Below are 21,086 nucleotides of genomic sequence, written 5' to 3'. Positions count from 1 at the left end.
AAGGATTAAATATTAAAGGGGTCATATGATGCGATTCAAATTTTCCTTTCTCTTTGGAGTGTCACAAGCTCTTGGTGAATAAAGATCTGTAAAGTTGCAAAGACTAAAGTCTCAAATCCAAAGAGATATTCTTTATAAAATTCACGAGTTCACACTTACATATAATTAGCTGAAGTATATAATGCATATTTGGCGTGCTGTCCGGGGAAGGGCTCCGAGCTCGGGAATGGCCCGAACCTAGAGTACCCCCCCTACATAAGTGTAAAATGAACTCTAAGTGGAGGAGATGGGGGGAGGGGGGATGCTGATAAACCGTCAATGGATAGGGGTAAGTCAGCTGTATTTATACCCTAGTGTTGATTATCTTAAGTGAGCTCCACCTGTGCTAATTAGGCTAAGTATCTGACGTGCTCCTCCCGAACCTTGTTAATAAAACATCATGTTGAGACTCATCCCCCTGAAACGGCTCGTTCTATATCTTAAGTGAGCTCCACCTGTGCTAATATAACGATTGACCCATGTGTTTGCCGCAAAGACAAGGCGGCAGTACCTTTTATCTCGAATTGTACATGCCGTAAGAACGCTGTGTGTTTCACTGTGAAAGCGAAACCTTTGTTTGGCCTCAAGCAATATCACAAGTCATATGCCCTGATCCGTGCTGGTCGCCAACTTTGCCTGTGGATTGCCAAATCTCGCTTTCATCGTGGACAAGCTGATCCAGCCCTCATGACTCTGGTTTTGCCGCAAGCCGGGCCTCTGCTCACTCAATCCGCCTCTAAAGCCGCCCGTCTGCTCACTCAAGTGGCGTGGCACTCTCAGGCCTCGGTGTGGCTCACTCTAGGCCTCCGGGCCTCTGCTCACTCAAGGCCGTGATGTGTGATGCTGTTTCGTTGAGAAAGTGAAACTACTTTGTTTGGCCTTCCAAAAGAATACACGACTAGAAATCATACAAAGCTTTGACCTCTGCATGCAAAGTATTCAGACAGAGATGTCACACAAGCATGATTTTAACCATATAATGCACAAAGGGGTTCAGAATAACCTGAAAAATTTATGTATTTTTTGTTAATTGTTTTTTGGGGATATATTATTATTATTTTTATTTATTATTATTATATTATTATTATTATTAATAATAATAATAATAAAACATTTTTGGCACTATCCCAAGTTTTCGAAAATTGTTCAAAATGACCCATATGCATTCTTTTTTTCTTAGGTTTTATAAATAATAATATTTATTTCCTTGATACTTCATAAGTTACTTAAAAAATGTATTTATTTTTTTTTGTCAGTTTCATATTTTGTTATATTCTTTAATTGAAAAGGTCAGTATATTTCAGGAATCCACACGCTATATATGTCTATGTCTATGTATATAAATAGAGAGAGAGAGAGAGAGAGCTTAGAACAGATCCTGCTGACCGAAACAATGACGCAACTCAAGGGCTTTGAGATCACAGGTGCATTTTCCAATTTTACTAGAACTGCCCAGATCTGTTCTCTGCCGAAGAAAAGATGTTTCAAAACTCTTCAGACTCATTCTAAGGATTTCGAGTTACTGCTGACTCACTGGTCTGTGGGAAGCAGAAATGAAGATTTCTCACAGGAAGGAGGGGAAGGAGGAAGCGAACGAGCTAGAGAGAGTCAGCTTGCTGGGGATTCTTTGAGATGTGTCGACGATGACCCCTCAGGTGCTTCCTTGTCTGTCAGAGCCTTTGAAGTCTACCACAAACCGAAGACACCACTTAACCGAATCGCCTCGCAAAGCAAGACTTAGAAGCACACAAAGCCCTGTTGAATCAGTTCACAGTCTGCGGCCCCTGAGCCATTCACGAAAAGACCAGTCAGTATTATTTTCAGTGCTTCAGACAAGAGGAGTCCCAAACGGTTGTTGATCGATGTGCACCGCAGACCCGTCCCTAAAAGCATTTCTGCATCCAAGAGGCGTCCTGTCCTCATCTGCGTCACCTTAACCTCCCTTTCCCATCCCTCACACCCAATAAAAAAGGAAAGGTCACCGCATTTAAAACAATAAAAGTGTCTGGTGCGGTAAATCTAGCCCGTGAGCAAGATCATCAATCTCGGATAGACTCACTCTCCAGTCACAGTAGAGCGATCCGGCTAGTATAACAGGCTCTTTAAAAATGCGGCAGGCCTGTTTTGGCACCGGTCGATAACCCGGAGGCAGAATTCCGTAGGTGTCTATGGGGAAAGAGACCTCTTGGCTGCCGTCTGTGCTCCCTGGTACTTGGAATGACGGTTTAAGCTTGGTCAGTCAAGGGTGTGACAGGCGTTCGTATGTCAGAGCGCATTTTCACTGGTCTCTTTGAAAGCACACAGTGCGAACAAACATGTCGTCAGTAAGCTTGGGCAAAATTGGCTCTTTTTGCTGCCCAGTAACAAAAGTACGGCTTTGCAATTGAGATGTATCCCATGAGACTTTATTGATATAGACAATTGTAAATGGGGTGCAGCGCAGTGTATAAATCACATTGGTTATGCTTATGTGCCTGTCTGCTTTTCGGTAAGCTGGTTTAAACGCTCTCAATCAGTGCGGTGAAAACAACAGGGTTTATCTGTTTTCACAGGCTTGTTTGGATTTCTAATAGATATAGATAAGATATACACCGTTTTTTTAGTTAACATTATCAGTCGATATTGCATGCATGTCAGTGCATGGTCATTTCTCCTATTTTTACATTTAGATGTCTTTTCTGTTTTATAGTATTTGAAAGTTCACTTTTAAAAACACTAGCAAATGTCAGAATTAATATCCATTTTCCATAATGCACATTATAATGGTGTCTTTGCGTCAGTTTATTTTTTATAATTGTCTTTATTTTTTTATTTTAATAGATTTTTAATTAGTTTAATAAAAAAAATAGAATTTAAATTTTGGCTTTTTATTGGTTATCTGCTGTAACATAATAATTAGCAGCTTAGTGATAGCAGTGTTAAAACTAGTAAAAGTCGTTTTTGTTAATTGAAATAACACTAAAATAAAATAAAATATAAAGATAAGGAAACAAATAAAGAAAACTTAAATGATAATTAGAAATGTTGCCTTGGCTGTAAGTTTGTTGACACTAAAATTACTAAGACTATAACTGAAATATATATAAACAAACTAATAAAAAGTGGCCTAACATAAAATTACTAAAACTTAAATTAAATTAAAAAATGAAAATATAAAAATATGAGAGGTAGCAAATAATACTGGTGCAAACTATTTCATTTGTTAATATAACTGTATATTCATTAGAATATTTTTTTTTGCACTGGTATTAAAATTGCTATCACATTTTTTTTTATATATACACTGACAACACTATTTTTAAGTACTGTATAATATAGTCATTTCACATCCAGACTCGTAAGATAAGGAAGTTCGAACAACCTCATAATTTGTACCGTCTACTGAAAGAGTTCCCCAAATCCCTGTGGTCTGATTTGCGATATCATATAATATACTAGCTCAATATCAAAGTGTCTTTTCTTATTTCTAAGTGCACCTAGTTGGCCCAAAAGATACTAGTGTGCATATTGAATTCTTATCTGCAGCAAGGGCACAAATCCAGCTCAGTCACTGCAAAGACTCACATGGCTGAAAGCCTTTTATTCTGTGAAAAGTTGCTCTGAGATGCATACAAAAGAGCTGTTTGAAACTTTTAAAAGGATTGTTCACTAAAATTTGACTTTTTTATTGTCCTTATGTTGATGGCCAAAGGAGAAGTTTAGTAGAATGTTCAAGCTGATCTTTTCTCTATAGTAAAAATGAACAGGGAGGGTCCTTTTGGGCCCCAGAAATCAACTTTCTGTTATTTGTGACCCTGTTGTCCTCTGTTTTTCATTCCTCTAGTGTCCCTGGCTTCCAGTACGGTAGGACTTGCTGGTCAGGTGGTCCACACAGAAACAACAGAGGTGACCCTCATCAGTGACTCCATCATGGGCTTTGGGATCCAGCTTCAGGGAGGAGTCTTTGCCACGGAAACCCTGTCCTCTCCGCCGCTCATCGCTTACATAGACCCCGACAGCCCGGCGGAGCGGTAAGATCTCTGAACATGATTTTTATTAATCTCCAATGCTTCTCCAGTGCCTCACTTGACCTAGTTAAAGCTCTGGGTTTTAATATTCCAGATATCCCTCCTCTGATCGGAGCACTCGTCGCGGCTTAATTGTTGGCGTTATCAGAGAAGTGTGAACTTCCCTTTGGGAATCTTGAATATTTAATCTCTAATCTAATTTTGATTATCTGAACACATCCCAAAGCCCACAGTTATTACATCACTGCACAGTTCTCGCTGTTTAGAACTTGTCCTCCGACAAAAAAGCTTTAAAAAAAACTTCATCCATGATATAATGCGATGATCGCACATGATATATAACTGCCTGGCCGTGACGATCTGATTTCCAGCCTGCTTGGGCTGTGATTGACTACAGCGTTACGTAATAGAGCAAAGCACTTAACTATAATTACCCAAGCAGCGGAGCCTCAGCTGGCACCTAAATGAACTTACTCGTCGACTGAGGTGGATTTACATCCCAACTTCACTGTAATTACTGACCTAAGCAACAGGGATGACTCGCTGCCAGCTGAAGTTGTAATTGTAGTGATGGACATAAACCTGCTAATGTTGGTGATTTGATAAAGACCTAGTGGAGTTGGGGAACAAGTGATGAGATGCTGCCAACTTAATTACATTTTTCAGTAGTGGGAAGACAATTTAGCTTTTTAAAATAATGTAGCTTTTGCTGTTGCTGTTTATTTACTTTACAGCAAACTGTGCAATCTGTTTTATTGAATCAATTTGTGATTTATGCATCATTTTAATGCTTTACAAAAACATTTCACATTAATTAGCACTTTTGTGAAGACACCTGTGAGGTGTTTTACATAATTTTTGCAGCAATATACATAATTTTATAGTATTAGAATAGAATAGAATAGAATAGAATAGAATAATATCATATAATAAATTATGGTTTGTTACAGTAATTTACAAATAATATATTATACTATACTATACTATACTATATATTTTTACTATATATAGTATTATACTATATATTAGTTTTACTAGTGGATTAGGTCAGTTATACGAGTTATAGTATGGTGTTTTGGTTTGTTTATATATATATATATATACACACACACACTGCCATTTGGGATCAGTAAGATTTTTAATGTAATGTTTCACAGCTGTATTTATTTGATCAAAAATACAGAAAAAACTAATATTGTGAGATATTATTTAAATTTCTAATATTGGTTTTATGTTTTAATATACTTTAAAATATAATTGATTTCTGTGATCAAAGCTGAAAAAAATGAAGCAGCACACCAGTTTCCAACATTTATTATTATTATTTTTTTTTATTTTTTTTTTTTTTTAAACTAGCTCTAAACTAGCGTAGCTCTAAAATCACCAAATGCCATTGGTTGTTGAGGCTGATCACAATATCACAATATGACACGTTCTAATGCTTTACAGTTTTGTTGGTGGTGATGCTAGCAGCAGCTCACACTGGATACCAGCATCCAAAACACAGCATATGCCTTATGGTGACCAGCTTTACTGGTGTTTTTAGCAGTGAAAGCAAAAGCAGTATTGCTTCTGAAAAGCCATGTTGGAATTCAGTAAAGAGTTTTTGTTCCCTCAGCTATTAAAAAGTGCTTTTACTCTGACCTTGAGCTAAGAGGACATTTGTATTTTTGGCTGAAGTGTCACATCCACTCACTAATGTCTATTTAACGGTGCCAGCTGGCATAATATAAGTGGTTGGCTGGTCAGTGCGAGATATTTCCTGGGTCCCACCACCTCTTTTTGTCTCCCTGTATTCCAGTCCATTATTTTTATTTTATGCATTCAGCACAGCTAATCTGTTGGCCAGTGTAAGAGGAATGGTGTGCTAAATCTGCTCTCTGTGCACAGGTGCGGCATCCTGCAGATTGGCGACCGCATCCTGTCAATAAATGGCATCCCCACTGAGGACAGCACGCTGGAGGAGACCAATCAGCTGCTGAGGGACTCCAGCATCACCAGCAAAGTCACACTAGAGATTGAGTTTGACGTAGCAGGTGGGGACACGTACCGATTCATCCATTCCAAACCTTTTTGGGAATGAAAGATCCGTCTGGCCACATCCCGCGTTTATCCTAGGTTTTTTTTTGTTGTTTTCTTTTCTTTTTAAAAGTTATGCCATAATTCTGAAAGCCCAACCATCTGGAATGTGTTTGATGCATAGAAATGATTAGTTCTGCAAGACACGTGGCCCGTGATTTAATAGGTACTATTTCTGGATGGACATCCGCATAAAAATACTGTTTATATACTTTCACCTGAAAATCCACCACACAGTCTCTCATTTTTCCATCTCATGCTGTGCTTTGGCAGCGTAATCACAGTTTGGGTTGCGTGGAACGTCTGTAGTCCTTGAGACACGCTGTAATTAGCTTGTCATCCTAGTGTTTTGTCTTGTTTAATTTGGTTTGATATTTAATTAGTTTCTTTTATTTAGCTTATCAACAATCTTTTAAACTGTGTTTCTGACGACTTCAAGGGTAGTCTCAGCCTTCCGGCACTAGCGCACAGACCGCCTCCTGTCCATTAACCAATGAAAAAAAAAAAATTCTGTTTAACATAAATGCTGTTCTTTTTGGACTTTCTATTCATTATCTATTCTTGAACACCAAATCAGCATATTACAATGATTTCTGAAGGATCATTTGAAATTAAAAACTTGAGTAATGATGCTGAAAATTCAGCTTTGCCACCACAGGAAATAATTACATTTTAGAATATATTCAAATAGAAAAACATTACTTTGAATTGTAATAATATTTCACAATATTGCAGTTTATTACTGAATCTTTGTTGTTGAGCATGAGATTTATTTTAAAAACATTAAAAAATCTTACCAACCTCTAATTTTTGAACAGTGAATTATGTAAACCCTAAAACATAGTTAATTCAATTTGGGAACTTATATTTGTCATATTTTTAGCATGACATGAACGTACCATTATTGCAAAACCCACTTATTTCCATTCTGCGACACAGTTTGAAAACTGAATGTCAATTTTCTGTGCAATCCAATAAAATGTAAATGATTTATCACATTTGGTTTTGAAAGGAAGCGCTGGAAGGAGAACAGCTTTACCATGTTTTTGCTTGTACTATATTCTTTATCACTCAGACCAAGTGGTTGTTTTAAAAGACACTTTTGTTAATTTGGATGAAATGAGTTGGCTAGAATTACTGCATGATCATTTCAAGAGCAGAGGTCGTCGTGTGAAATATGTGCCCTGGAGAGCAGTGTATTTTCTTTCTTTGAGCACTCTGACACTTCTGCCCAGAGGAGAAGGACATATTTTATGGAGATTTTCTTTTCCTCCCCTCTATCCCAGACTGAGCTTTCTGGGCTTCTGTCAGAAAGATTGTCTACATCTCTGCCTGAAAGAAAGACTGAATTTTTAACAGCTGTCACTTTAAAGAGAGGATTCACCCCAAAATATGAATGTTCTGCTGCCATTTACTCTGCTTTCTTTCTTGCATGTGAAAACAAAGCAGGTAAAAGCTACTCTTTTCCATGCCATGAAAACCACTATGGTCCTCACATGTCCATTGTATGGAAAAAACAGCTTGGACATTCTACTAAACATTTCATTTTGTATTCCACGAAAAAAGGTTTGGAACAATGTGGGTGAATAAATGATGACAGAACTATCATTTAGAGGTGAACTAACCCTTTAATAAGTGTCAGTTTGGCCATTCACCTGAATCTCAATGGTCTATAAGTTCAGAATTATCAAAACTTTTGTATTTCTGTCCTTGTCTCATCCAGAATCGGTTATCCCAAGCAGTGGAACCTTCCATGTGAAGCTACCAAAGAAGCCAGGTGTGGAGCTGGGCATCACCATCAGCTGTACGTATTCTTCTCTCAGTAGTCTTATGCATATTAATAAGGCTGTCTTTGTTTGAGCTCCTTGACCTTCAGTCCAGGTGTAAATTGTATTTAATGGTGCATGTTAAGACAAGCAAAAACCTTGAATGAATTTGCTTTGGATACAAGGATCTGCTAAAAGTACAAATGTAAGTGTAAATAAAAGTATACAGTTAGAGACTGTTGTCAAATAACCTTATAATTTTCCACTTTTTCCTTTAATTGCCCCTTCAGCATTTTTCTGTGCATTATCCAGGCCACAAATTTAGAAATACATCTTCACAATTGGGTCTTCTTTCACTCCTTATATCAATGAGATATAAATATGTGACATTTAACCTTTGTTTCAGTTCCATAGACATTAAAGAGACATATCTGGGTGACTAATTACTGGGTTACTGGGGAAATAATGTAGCTGTTGCTTATTAGGGTGCTGGAAAAATGTTCTTACTCAAAGGGTTTTTGCTTATTTATTACATTTTTGAAGTTCTGCTTGAAAAGAAGTGCCTAATTATATATTATCTCTCATTTATTGCAATTGTAGATTTAATTGCTAGGCACAGACTGTAGGTCACAGTGGCTGCATCTAAAACTGAAGGCAGTTTTAGTGTATTGCTTTGTGTGATGTGTTTTTGTTTGGCACCGCAACATCACATCTAATGATCTATAATGAATTCCAGTGCACTGTAGGGATGACCAAAAAATCTAAATGTGACTACAGAACTCATAGAAAAGGAAATAAGAGAAAATTGCTATAATCACTTCTTTTTGAAGTGATTATAGAACCATTTGCTGAGCACACATAGGATTGTGGGATATTATAGGCTTCCAATGGCTTCCTATCAGTGTTAGTTATGTACTATTATAATTTTTATTGATATTTCAAATTAGTTTTTATTTTTTGAGTTTTCATTTCAAATGTATTTTTTTTGTCTTTTTTTTTTATATTTTATTTCAGCTTTATTTCAATTAATGAAGATGTTTTTGTTAAATATTTGTAGTTTTAATTAATGATAACAACACTGGTTTATACCTTTGTAAACTGCCTGAGAAGGTACAGTCGATGTGACAAAACTGCATTTGAAAGCTTTTTTTTTTTTGGCATTCAGATGCAGCCAGTTTCTGGGTTTTCGGAGAAAGATGTATTTTGGGGATTTAAGGCATTGAACTTGGGATCCTGCTTTTTAATCACAGATCGGTTTTACATATCAATTTTACACTGGACCCTTTTGAACTTTAGCATTTTTATCTCCTCTGTCCTCTACACCACTTACCAACCATCATCATGCCCTCCAGAGATACTGTGACTAATCTCCTATTGTGTCATTCGTTTACTATCACCTGACTCTTTGGAAAGGTAGTTATAGACGGATCTGCCTGTGAATTCAATCTGTTTTCCGGCTGCAGTCAGGGGCTCTGCAAGGCTCGCTTCGTAAACCCCACGCTCCAAACGCTTGAAGCCTTTGCCAGCTGCTTCATCAATGCCCGCCCGCATTGTCAAGCCAGAATGATTCATCACCTCATCCCAGCTCGGCTTTGTGACATTGACTGTGTTCCCTATTACAGCAATATGATACGAACTTTCTGTTATTAGCCAGTAAGCGTCTTCGTGAAGCACATTGGTGGACCCCCATGCAACAACCCAGCAGTAATTGCTTCTCTCTGAAGCTGAGGAGTTGTTTACCTCCAAAGCAATTTTCCTGTCGTCCTCCACACTTTCTAAATGAAAGTATTTATTATCTTGCTGGTCGTGTACAAGTCCTCACATTTGTTACTAATTTGATGGGGAAAATTCTCCCAGGATTGGCTATGTAGATATGCACAGTCCAAAGATAATAGCAAATGCTTCCCAGTAAAGCTTCTTTGTGGGTTTTACAGCTGTCTGAACTTCCTTAATGAACCAGACGAACTATTGCGCCCGTGCTAACTTACTGCTGTAACTGCTTTTCAGATCATTAAAAAATTCCCTCAACTGTTGCTTCCCATTCCACTGCATCTTCTCAAAAACTCCATATCATCAATAAACATAATAGCTCAACTGAAAAAGAAAATTAGTTTTGATTTACTCACCTTGTTGTTCCAAAATGGTGTTTATTTCTTCTATGCAAGATCAAAAGAGAAATTATGAAGAATAGATTGATGGCTATTAAAGTATAATAAATAGTCTATATAACTCAGTATTACATAGAAACTGTAAAATAGCTTTGTGTGAGGAAATTCAAGATGTTATTCAGTGACAGTGTTACTCAAGTGAGCTTTTCACTCATAATTGAGTCAGTGAGTTGATTCTCATTAAAAAGATTCATAAAACTGGAAACTGTATCAAATGAATGATTGAAGAATGAATCAACAGACTGGATCTTTTTGAGCTGTCCTTCACAAAATATTTAAATGTCTTCAGAAAACTTAAAATACAGTGCACAAGTCTCTTTATGGTGTTTTCGAATCCTCTTTGAAGCTTGTCACCGCCATTCATAGTTATTGCATGGAAAAGAGCAGCATGAATATTCATAAAAATATCTTCTTTTGTATTTTACAGAAGAAAGGTGTTTTCGAATCCTCTTATAAAAAATCTTCTCTTTGAACTATTTTCACAGAGTTCCCACTCTTGTTTTTATAAGGAAGACCGAGTACTGGATGAAATCGGATTCTATTAAACCATTATTATATATATATATATATCTATATATATATTGGAATATATATATATATATAATATATATATATATATTATGAGAATTAGAGATAGAGAGAGATAGAGACATAGAGAGAAAAGAGAGAGAGGCCACAGAAAAGTCTGCTCAATTATGGCACCACTTGGCTCAGGGCCAGATGTCTGAAAAGTTATGGCTCGGAGAGAGAAAGAGAGACATAGGCTGTCCTATACACGTGTCAGTTTATGTATATGGGCTTTGCCGAGCTCTTGTGGCCTTCCTGAGCAGTTTAATGGCTTTCTGCTTTGTGCCTCCGCAGGGCCCATATTTCACAGGTACTAATAAAGCCATAGTGGGACACGTTTATAGATGTCTTGTTTACTTCTACTTAAAGATTGCCTTGTCTTATTCTCCCGCTGGTTTCTTCTTTCACAGGGCCTATTTTTGTTATAGTGGTGGAATTTCGTTTGCTGGACTGGAAAATGAAAAAGATGTGCAGTCAAAGTTTGTGCTGTTTTTTTTTTGTGTTCAGTCTGATTTTAATACAATCAATTGTCAGTGTGGGCATGATTTTACATGCAAATTAATCAGTTATTCTATCTAGAAACAGGTGCACAATGGCAGAGGGAGAGTGCAATGGAAAATAAATAAAAGCAGTTTACATAAATAGTATGAATCTACATATTTAAACATAATTAACGAATAATTGCCCAGGCCTATAGCTTATAGATAATATTTTATGCTTTTATATTTTTTAGTAAAGTCATGTTCTGTGGTGAAATGTCATATCCTTGTCCTCCTTCCCCCCTTTTTTTTGGGGGGGGGGGTTTGTTGGCTTCGTTGATTGCAGTTTGTTTTCAGTCTGATTTTAATACTTTACATGATGTTACATGCAAGTTGCTTCATGAATGATGAGCTTGGACTACAGATTTGAGTAATGGGTTTTTTATAGCCCAAAAAAGCAAGGTTTATTCTTAAGATCACCATGGCCAGCAGAGGTAGTATTACTGTAGAAATCAGATCAGATGATGCACATAGCAAGTGTTTAGTTCCTGCAACTGTTCCAGTTTGACCCTTAGCTTGTGTTAAGATTAGCATTCACCTGGTCAGACCAACATGAGCAGGCAAAGTGCAGAGACTGTGAATGAGCCATGCTATTTATCACGGTTAGGCCAAATAGCAGTGCAAGCAAAAGGGGGGAAACTATGACAAATCAGCTACCAGTGGCAACCATAGTGCCACTAGGAAGCAGACAGAAGATGGCTGTGCTCTTCCGTTCTAAATGTCATAATGTAGCTTGTCTGACAAATAAGAAATTGTTGCTTGATTTACAAAACATACTATCAAGCTGTTTATGTAAGAAGTCATTTTTTACTCAACCCCCCCCTTTTTTTTTGTTGCTCTGGGTGCTTCCTGTAAAATTCATCAGAGCTTCAGCCGAGTTGAAAGGATGTGCTTTGATGTGCTCCATCTGAAGGTGACATCACACCGCTGTAATACAGCATATGCTGAGGTGCCTTTAAGGTCAGCTGACATGCGCTCTCTTTGAGCTGAGCAGAAAACATTATTTCTTCTATGGTCCAAGAGCTCACTAACATTTGGAGATTGAATTGTCAGATACATCTCAGGATCAGGTGTTGCTGACACTTTGACAATTTGCTCTCGGATAGCTTGTTCAAACCTAGCTCGTTCTGATTGACATCCTTAAAGCAATTTCTTTCCTCTTTTAGAGTGCTGCAGTCCGTACTATCAAGATTGAATCTTAGACCTTTCTCCATTGAGTCATCCTGTACTTAATTTTCTCTCTCAACAGACATACCACTCTGACTTGCTTTTTAATTTGAAAGTGGAAATTAGTAGCTCTAATTTGAGTCTTTCAGGTCACATTAGCTAAATAAAGAAGCTTGACAGTAAAAAGGCATTAGAGAGGGTTTTTCCCACCATACTATATATAGTCCCACTTCAATATATTCCTTGTTAAAATATCCATTTGTATTATACATATGCTATTATACCATTGTGATTGCACATTTCAAACACATTATTATAAATTTTTAATCTTCACTGAAAATTCCAAAAAAAATTAAAACATTCTCTCTCTCTTTCTATTTATTTATTTACAGATGAAACGGCATTAGAGAGTTTTTTTCTTCTTACAATATGTAGCTCTAGTTTCATATTTGTCTGGCAGTTTTTTTTAATTACAAAAAAAAGTGTGTGTGTGTAATATCTTACAGCCTAATAAAACTCTATAGAGAGAGAGAGAGAGAGAGAGAGAGAGAGAAATGAGAAAAACATTAATGAAAAATTACAAAAGCTTATGAAAATATATTCTCTTTCTCCGTTTCTTTCTCTCTAATTATTTATTTACAAATGAAAAGGCATTAGAGAGGGTTTTTCCCCTTACACTATATAGCCCCAGTTATGCATTATATAACTATTGGAAATACAAAAATAATTATATATTTTTTCTGTTCTCTCTCTCTCTCTCTCTCTCTCTCTCTCTCTATATATATATATATAGAGAGAGAGAGAGAGAGAGAGAGAGAGAGAGAGAGAGAAGATATTTTACACACTATTTATTTACAGAAAAATATGTATTTTGTATTTTCAACCAGATGAAAAATATTATTTTTGTTCTTTTTTTTTTATTCATTAATTTATTGTTTATTCTTTGAGATATTCCATCATACTAATCAAGTTCTCAAGTTATCAAGCTGTTCTGTCAATTGGAGCTTGCAGGGTTGTTCTCTAACCATAACAACCCACCACAAAAAACCACTGGGACTGTCTGTCCAACACCGACACATGCTTGGCATCTCAATGCGTAAAGCTTAAAGAACAGAGCCCCAGAGGGCAGCACAGGACAATTCCCCATCACTGGCAGGCTGCACGGAGCATCAGAATTGATGATGATTAAGCTGTACCACCATCTGGAAGGCATATTAGGTACAAAAGTGAGCAGGATTAACAAAAGAGTTTATTATTCTTATTCGAAGTGAAAAAGACATGACCTTCCAGTCTGTCTGTGATGCATTAAGCGAACATGAATCACCCTGAGCTGTGATTGATAGAAAAATGCTCTGGCACGTCACTCGAGAAGTTTGATATCACACCTCCAGATGCTCCTGGTGGGCTAGGGACCATATGACATATGATTATGCACTCACATCTGTCCCCGTGCTCCACAATACGACTAGAGCTGCTAAAAAGGTCTGTTTCACACTGACGTAATTGCTGTGGTCCCAATACAAGAGAGCTGGCAGTGTTTTGGGCCATTAATACTATTATATATTTAATAGTTTATATGTTATGGACGGTGTGACAGCTGAGTAGGGGATCCAAATGCAAGCTTTATTAAAGAGTGTAGTCGAAACAGCCAGGGTAAACACCAGCAAACAACTACATCCAAAGCAAGACAAAAGAGTAATACAAATAACAGGGCGAAGGTCAGGCCAGGGAGCAAACGATGGCAAGGGAGGGAAAGATATCAAGAAAGGGAAACAATCCAGAGTAAAAATAAGGGAAAAGAAAAAACAGTAAAACAAAGATGCGCTTAGAATTGTCCGCTAACAGCAAAAACAGGACACAGTAATGTGTGTGTGTGTGTGTGTGTGTGTGTGTGTGTGTGTGTGTGTGTGTGTGTGTGTGTGTGTGTGTGTGTGTGTGTGTGTGTGTGTGTGTGTGTGTGTGTGTGTGTGTGTGTGTGTGTGTGTGTGTGTGTGTCCAACTAAAATAGTCTTCCTAATTGCAAACAAGTGTGTCTGTAATCAGTTCCTAGGCAGGGTGTTATGGGAAATGGAGTCCAGGATGAGTGGCAAAGGTATGGGACGGATTGCCCCCTAGAGGTGCACATGGGCACTCCAGCTGGTGATCGTGACATTATAGTAATATACCGCAATTTTTTACTATTATGTATAAAACATAACTACATCTGGGTTCACAAAATAGTTAATTATGGCAATTTAGTGAATTTTTTTACTATTATTTTTTTGAAATATCTGAGGTTCTGTTAATATAAAGTTTAGAAATAAGCAGGTTTGTCATAATTACTGCAGATATCCTAGAGAAAAATCTTGCAATACTGTATATGGGGGAGATTTGAATATTGCATTGGATGATAGGGGAGTCAAAATGGTTAAAAACAACTATCCTGGACTTCCCTAGTGGGAAAAAGAACAGCTTAATCCAAAACCTAAGCTTATTTGCTAGTCTTAGCTTGTCACGCTAGTCTGTTTAAAGGAGTTTTAAACCCATTAAAACGAACAAAGAAATTTGTTTTTCTGCAGAGTTCTTCTTTATGGTTAAAGATTGTAATTTTTATATATGTTCTATTATTTGCTGTATGACTCTCATCCACCTGGCACTGTGGAAAATGTGCATCTCCATTGTCAGACATTCAGAGTGGCATCTTTTGCAGTGTCATCATGTCATTCTCCAAGCTGGAAAAATGTAAAATAGTCAACAAAACCATAAGTTCTGACTTGACTGGACTGACAAGTACTGGTTCACGCTACCAAAAGCAACTAGTTCTGAAGCGGAGAGGCGCTACAAAGTCGATACAAAGCTCTTGCTGTGTCATCAGATTTTCTCTCTCCAATTTTTTCATCAAGGCGGAACCTTTAAAAGTATTGTACTTTTAAAAAAAACTTCTAAGCTGTTAACTAAGAATGACTCAGAGTTAGATAGTCAGCAATGTTGGTTACATAAAATGACTGAGGTTTTGCCCTTAAACAAGTTTGATTGTTCTCTTCTCTCTTTACAGCCCCTTCCAGTAGGAAGCCCGGAGATGCACTCATCATCTCTGACATAAAGAAAGGCAGCGTGGCGCACAGGTACCACCTTAAATCGTTTTGCACCATATCTCCTTTAAAATGTACTCTTAAATTCTATAGAAAGGCTAATCTCTTGCATAATAACTCGTGCAGTATACAGCCTCCAGCGCACCTACACCCACCAGCATCTCACGCTTTGCTATATTAAAGAAAAATACATAATAGATGGATTGCATTTTCTACCCAAGTGCACAATGTTTTACTTAATATAACACGCTCTTAAAAAAAATAACAACCTCCGATCATTTTGGCTCAACATAACTTAAAAAAAATAAATATAATAAAATACAAAAAAGACAGCTGAAAAGTTTTGAAAAGCTTTGAAAATTATTGTGCTTGCTTTGAGTTGCCTAACATTACTTATTTTTGTATTTTTTATGGTATATATTATATGCTTCGAAAGTTTGGGGACAGTAAGTGTTTGTTTGTTTGTTTTTTTAGAAACTGACACTTTTATTTACCAATACTCTTAAAAATAAAGGACCTTTGTGTCTAAATGGTTCCATAAAGATCCTTTAACATCTGAAGAACCTTTGTTTCACTAAAGGTTCTTTGTGGCAAAAGAAGGTTCTTCAGATTATAAAAAGGTAAGAAAGAGATGGTTCTTTAAAGAACCTTTGACCGAATGGTTCTTTGTGGAACCAAAAATGTTTTTTCTATGACATCAATGTGAAGAACCTTTTAAGCACCTTTATTTTTAAGAGTAAAGGATGCATTAAATGTATCAAACGCACAATAAAAAGATATCTAATATGTTACAGAATATTTATATATCAAATAAAAGCTGTTCTTTTGAACTTTCTAGTCATCAAAGATAAATTGGGGGGGGGAGTCCAACAAAAAAACAGCACAACTTGCAACATTTATAATAATAAGCACCAAATCAGCATATCAGAATGATTTCTGAAGGATCATGGGACACTGAAGACTGGAATAATGCTGAAACTTCAACTTTGGCACACTCTCATCCAAATCAGCACTTCACCCGTGCTTTAAATAGCATCGACTAGACCTAAATGGCGAATGTAATGACATCTGCACACAGAATTGAGCATGACTATGAGCATGCTATCTGCATCGACCTGCGAAAGCTTACTTATGCATATAAATGCTAATTTTCTCCAGGCTTTAGAGGAAAGCTTCTGATTGAGTGCAGCTGGGAGAACATGTAACCCTCCATATTGACATAAATCTCAGCAGCTGCCCTGAGGAAAGGTGTAGAGTGCTGTTTGACTGCATTGCTGTTGATTGTGAGGTCTTTAACAGGGCTGTTTGCAGTAAAATCTAATCTAGCTGTATTGACTAGCTAACATTTCTTTTCACTCATAGCTCGAGGTACAGTACTGTATACAAGTTTCATGTTTGTACGATATTTAATCTATTTGAAAGAAATCTCTTAAGTATGCATCTATTTGATAAAAACAGTAACAATTGTAATATTATGAAATATTACAATTTAAAATAACTGTTTTCTATTTTAATATCTTTTAACATTTTTCTGAATTAAAATTTTCAGAATTTTCAGTTTCATTACTTCAGTCTTCAGTGTCACATGGTCCTTCAGAAATCATCTAATATGCTGATTTAGTACTCAAGAAACATTTCTTATCATTATCAATGTTGAATAAACAATTAATATTTTTGTAGAAACCTTGATACATTTTCTTCAGGATTCCTTAAAAAATAGAAAGTTCAGAATAATTTATTTACTTTTACTTTTGACCAATTTAATTGATCCTTGATTTAAAAAAAATAATAATAATTTATTGGTTAAAAACAGAAATATACGTTCCTTTCTCAAGCTCAACTTTAATTTCTAACGAAGGCTAACAAAGCTGAAAAAAAAAACCTAATTCTCCATGGTAATAGTTATGGTTGTTGGGGGAGGCTTTATACCGGTATAATTACATTCTTTCAGCACACATACTCTAATTTCCCATGCTTTTACATAATAGAACATGTTTACTTGATAATTATGCGAGGAGGAAAGAGAATTGGGTTATGAACCTCTGTGTACACAGTGGAGTAGTTAAATACGGGTCTGTCCGTCTTTGTATTTAGATGCCTATGTAAGATGGCCTCGGCTCTCGCAGTCTTTCACATCTTGCTCTCCTCTATTTCAGCTCTATTAAAAGAGCCTAAAAATAAGTGAGCCATTTAATATGATGAAGTGGTGGAATAATTGTGAATTCAGGCAGGATTACATCTCGGTGTCTAATCTGAATATAGAACGGCACACAATTATGGCCAATACGATAAAAGTCAGTTGTTGTTTTCTTTTTTTTATGGGGGGGTTTTCTTGCTTCGGCTCAACCTCAGTGCCTCTGGCTGCTCTTTATTCTGTACCGTGGTCAATACACTGAATAATGGATGTGTTTTCTTGCAGAATGTGAGCTCAAACTACAATGAAATGAGTGTAAATATCTGCGTAAGGGAGAAAATAACCTTTCCTTCAAAATATCACAAGACGAAATGGAGATATGTTGCGTGGTTAAGGCAATGTTAGTTTAAAAAAAATCAGAAACATTTATGCTTATAACTATTTTTTTTTTTTTTGTCCTCTTTCAAAGGACGGGCACCCTGGAGCTGGGGGATAAGCTTCTGGCAATAGACAACATTCGTCTGGACAACTGCTCCATGGAGGACGCCGTTCAAATCCTGCAGCAGTGCGAAGACCTGGTTAAACTCAAGATCCGCAAGGACGAGGACAACTCAGGTACCTCTGAGCCTCTGCAACTACAAACCCCACGCGGACACAAATTAACACTAAAAGCCCCCATGCCAGGATAGAAGACCTCAGCAAAGACGTCTAATGCAAACGTTAGTTTGTCAGGATCAAGATAAAGAATAAGCTATTAGGACCTGACTGATTAAGCGTACTCTAATGTAATCTGGTTTCAAAGATATGGCAAGGACAGAAAAAGAACAAGATGAGAAAAAACATGGAAGCATCATTACCTATGAATCCCTTAAGGAGAGAAAAAGATGTTTAAAGTGGAGCTGGGAAATGTAGAGAACACAATTATATTTTGATATTTTTCACCTTACATGAGTATATAGTTGTGTATATTTATAATAATAATAATATATGTATTAATATAATAACCATATAATAAAATAATCTTATATACATTATAAATGTAAATTTGATAATATAAATATTTAAATATATATGCGGTGTGTGTAATTTATACACCACACAAACACACACACACACACATATATATATATATATATATATATATATATATATATATATATATATATATATATATGGGAGAAATGGGGACTTTTATGAACCTTTTGTGATTAATTGTCCTGAGTGAACTGTTGAGTCAAAGTAATGTATTGGTTAATTGAAACGGACAACTTGAAATGATTCACGGAAAGGAATTTATCTTATTAGCTCTTCCTCCATCTAAATCTGAGATAGGATAGACAGACTTTTCAATCTGATATTTGCAAATCATGAGACAAGGATAGATTGGGAAATTAGTTTAATGACACGCTCTTTAGAGAACTTAATGGAGAGTTAAAAGCACATTTAAAACATAATGAAATACACAATGTTGCTTAAAGGTTAGGGTTTCGCACAACTGATGGAGTAATTTAAGTTCCTTTAAGGGATTTAAAAAATAATGCAACAAAGGGACCCCAGAGAGTTAATAAATGAATAGTACTTTAGAAAGATGACTGACAGTCAAAACTGAACATAAAAGTTTGATTTTACAAGGAGCCGAGATATTGAGATCGCATTGCTAGCTAATTCTACTCATTTATGGGTCAAGTCTGTTATTGCACATGTTCGTTCAATGAATAAATTAATCATAGCTTTATATCACCTACAAAATCATGAATGTATTCAACCAATCTGATATATCCCCCAGACTTAGTGCATAGCTACTGCTTGATGATTTTTTTTTTTAACAGATTAAAGTATGATGTTCATTCCTGACATCCTTCTTTTTACAGAGATAGTTCATTAAAAAGTCAACCTTATGTCATTCTAAACCCAACTGACTTTCTCAAACACAACTAGCCTCTATTTCAAGTTGTTGAGACTGTGAGGGTTTGAAGTGGCTCTGCTGCTGGAAATGTCACAGCGAGATCTTTATTATCTCCAAATGAACTTCTGGTAAACCCTTCACTTCTTCTGCCGGGCTACAATGGCATACACATCTCCCCTCGCTCCTGCAACCTCACAATTCATCCTTAACACTATTAGCATTGTGCACATAGAAGAAAATTAGGTTTAATCGCTCCAATTTAATGCTCATTTGGTTCAATTATCTGATTAGAAACCCTTTGGAGGCCTCATCCAGCTTTCTCCAAAGCATTCACCCACAATCCTTTGCTACAGAGGCGTTATGCTCGCGCTACAAAGCAGAACTGTGAATCACTTTTATTTGGTATTCATATTTATTATATGATGATATTCATATCATATTAAACAGGAAATCTCTTGTGTCCATGAAAGTGCACCTTGTGTGTTTCAGTTCCTCGTGTCCAAAGCCATAGGCTCGTTTAGATCTTTCTCACTGGGAACATTAAGGTCGACATTCATTTTTTATAAGGCACTTTTTTAGAGCTGTGACAACAAATCATCAGTCCGAGAGAGGCAGTGCTGACTGGCGTGTTAAATGAGGGTAATTTCCCTCCCATCTCTCCATTAGTCCATCGTCAAAAAAACAGGCGTAATGAGCCGACCTCGTGTTAATGAACATCCCCAGACCCCCAGCATATACAGATAAACACACACACACACACGTATACAGCAAGAGCTGCTGTGATCTGATGCATATCAGTGCTTTAGTATGTGGATGCGGGTGAGATATGACAACGCTTGCCCTGAGGATCTGTGCGTTTTCCTCTATTTTTCTCTTTAGCGCATTTCCTTCTCGATGCAAGCCAAGTCAAAACAGGCAGGCTGACCTCTTAATTGATGCTGAGCATTATGAATAAGCACAACGGATATTTTATAGAACATTTTAAAGTGGATTTTGCTGTTGCTGTAGTCATGTCTGTTTGCTGAGCTCATGCAAAATGAGTTCAGTCTTATAATTAATTTACATTATGATTCCTGTAGCTCAGCTGGCATGACTGGCAAAATCACTTTGGGCAAAATGAAATGTCTGACATCTGACATTTAGTTTTTTTAAATGCTTTGTGGGTCCAGGATATGGAGGGTTTTTTTCTGCTTTGGATGATAATGTGTATGATTTGTAGAGGTAGGTGCAGTATCCATTTTTGAAATGGATCACAGAGCCAATATCTCATTTTTTTGTATTATGCATGTGAATATCTCCATTTTGCCAATCCCTTATATTTTCCGTTTCTCATTTTTTGCTTTTATTTTCTGGATGCACCACTTCTATTATCTTCCATCATTCTTTCTCCAATTGCCTTTACTTCCTTTCCCATTCTTTCCACCATTACTCTCTAGTTTATTGCTTTTTGTAAGCATAATCAGTTGTTTTTCTCTTTCATTTTTAGTTTTTTAGGGTTGTGTTTTAGGGTTGTCAAATAATCAAATAGCATTTTTAAATCAAATTAAATATATGCAATCTAAAAATTCTATATTTATAACAACATAATTTATAATAATAATATATGTATAAATTTGTATATAAATTATCTTCAGCAAATATTT

General features: G+C 36.5%; 1 protein-coding gene across 6 annotated transcripts in view; it reads left to right on the top strand.

Annotated features, from left to right (window-relative positions):
* LOC109051389 (glutamate receptor-interacting protein 1-like) overlaps nt 1-21,086 on the top strand; it is a 248,011-nt gene that overhangs the window by 205,199 nt on the left and 21,726 nt on the right. For all 6 annotated transcript variants that reach the window (XM_042721939.1, XM_042721935.1, XM_042721938.1 and 3 more), the window contains exons 12-16: nt 3,863-4,049; nt 5,937-6,082; nt 7,849-7,929; nt 15,367-15,436; nt 18,007-18,152. In XM_042721939.1, the coding sequence (XP_042577873.1) occupies nt 3,863-4,049; nt 5,937-6,082; nt 7,849-7,929; nt 15,367-15,436; nt 18,007-18,152 (630 nt within the window). The remainder of the gene's footprint in view (nt 1-3,862; nt 4,050-5,936; nt 6,083-7,848; nt 7,930-15,366; nt 15,437-18,006; nt 18,153-21,086) is intronic.

This window comes from Cyprinus carpio, chromosome B4 (genome assembly GCF_018340385.1).
Source record: "Cyprinus carpio isolate SPL01 chromosome B4, ASM1834038v1, whole genome shotgun sequence".
NCBI classification, from domain to species: domain Eukaryota; kingdom Metazoa; phylum Chordata; class Actinopteri; order Cypriniformes; family Cyprinidae; genus Cyprinus; species Cyprinus carpio.
This window is presented reverse-complemented; position numbering and strand designations above follow the sequence as displayed.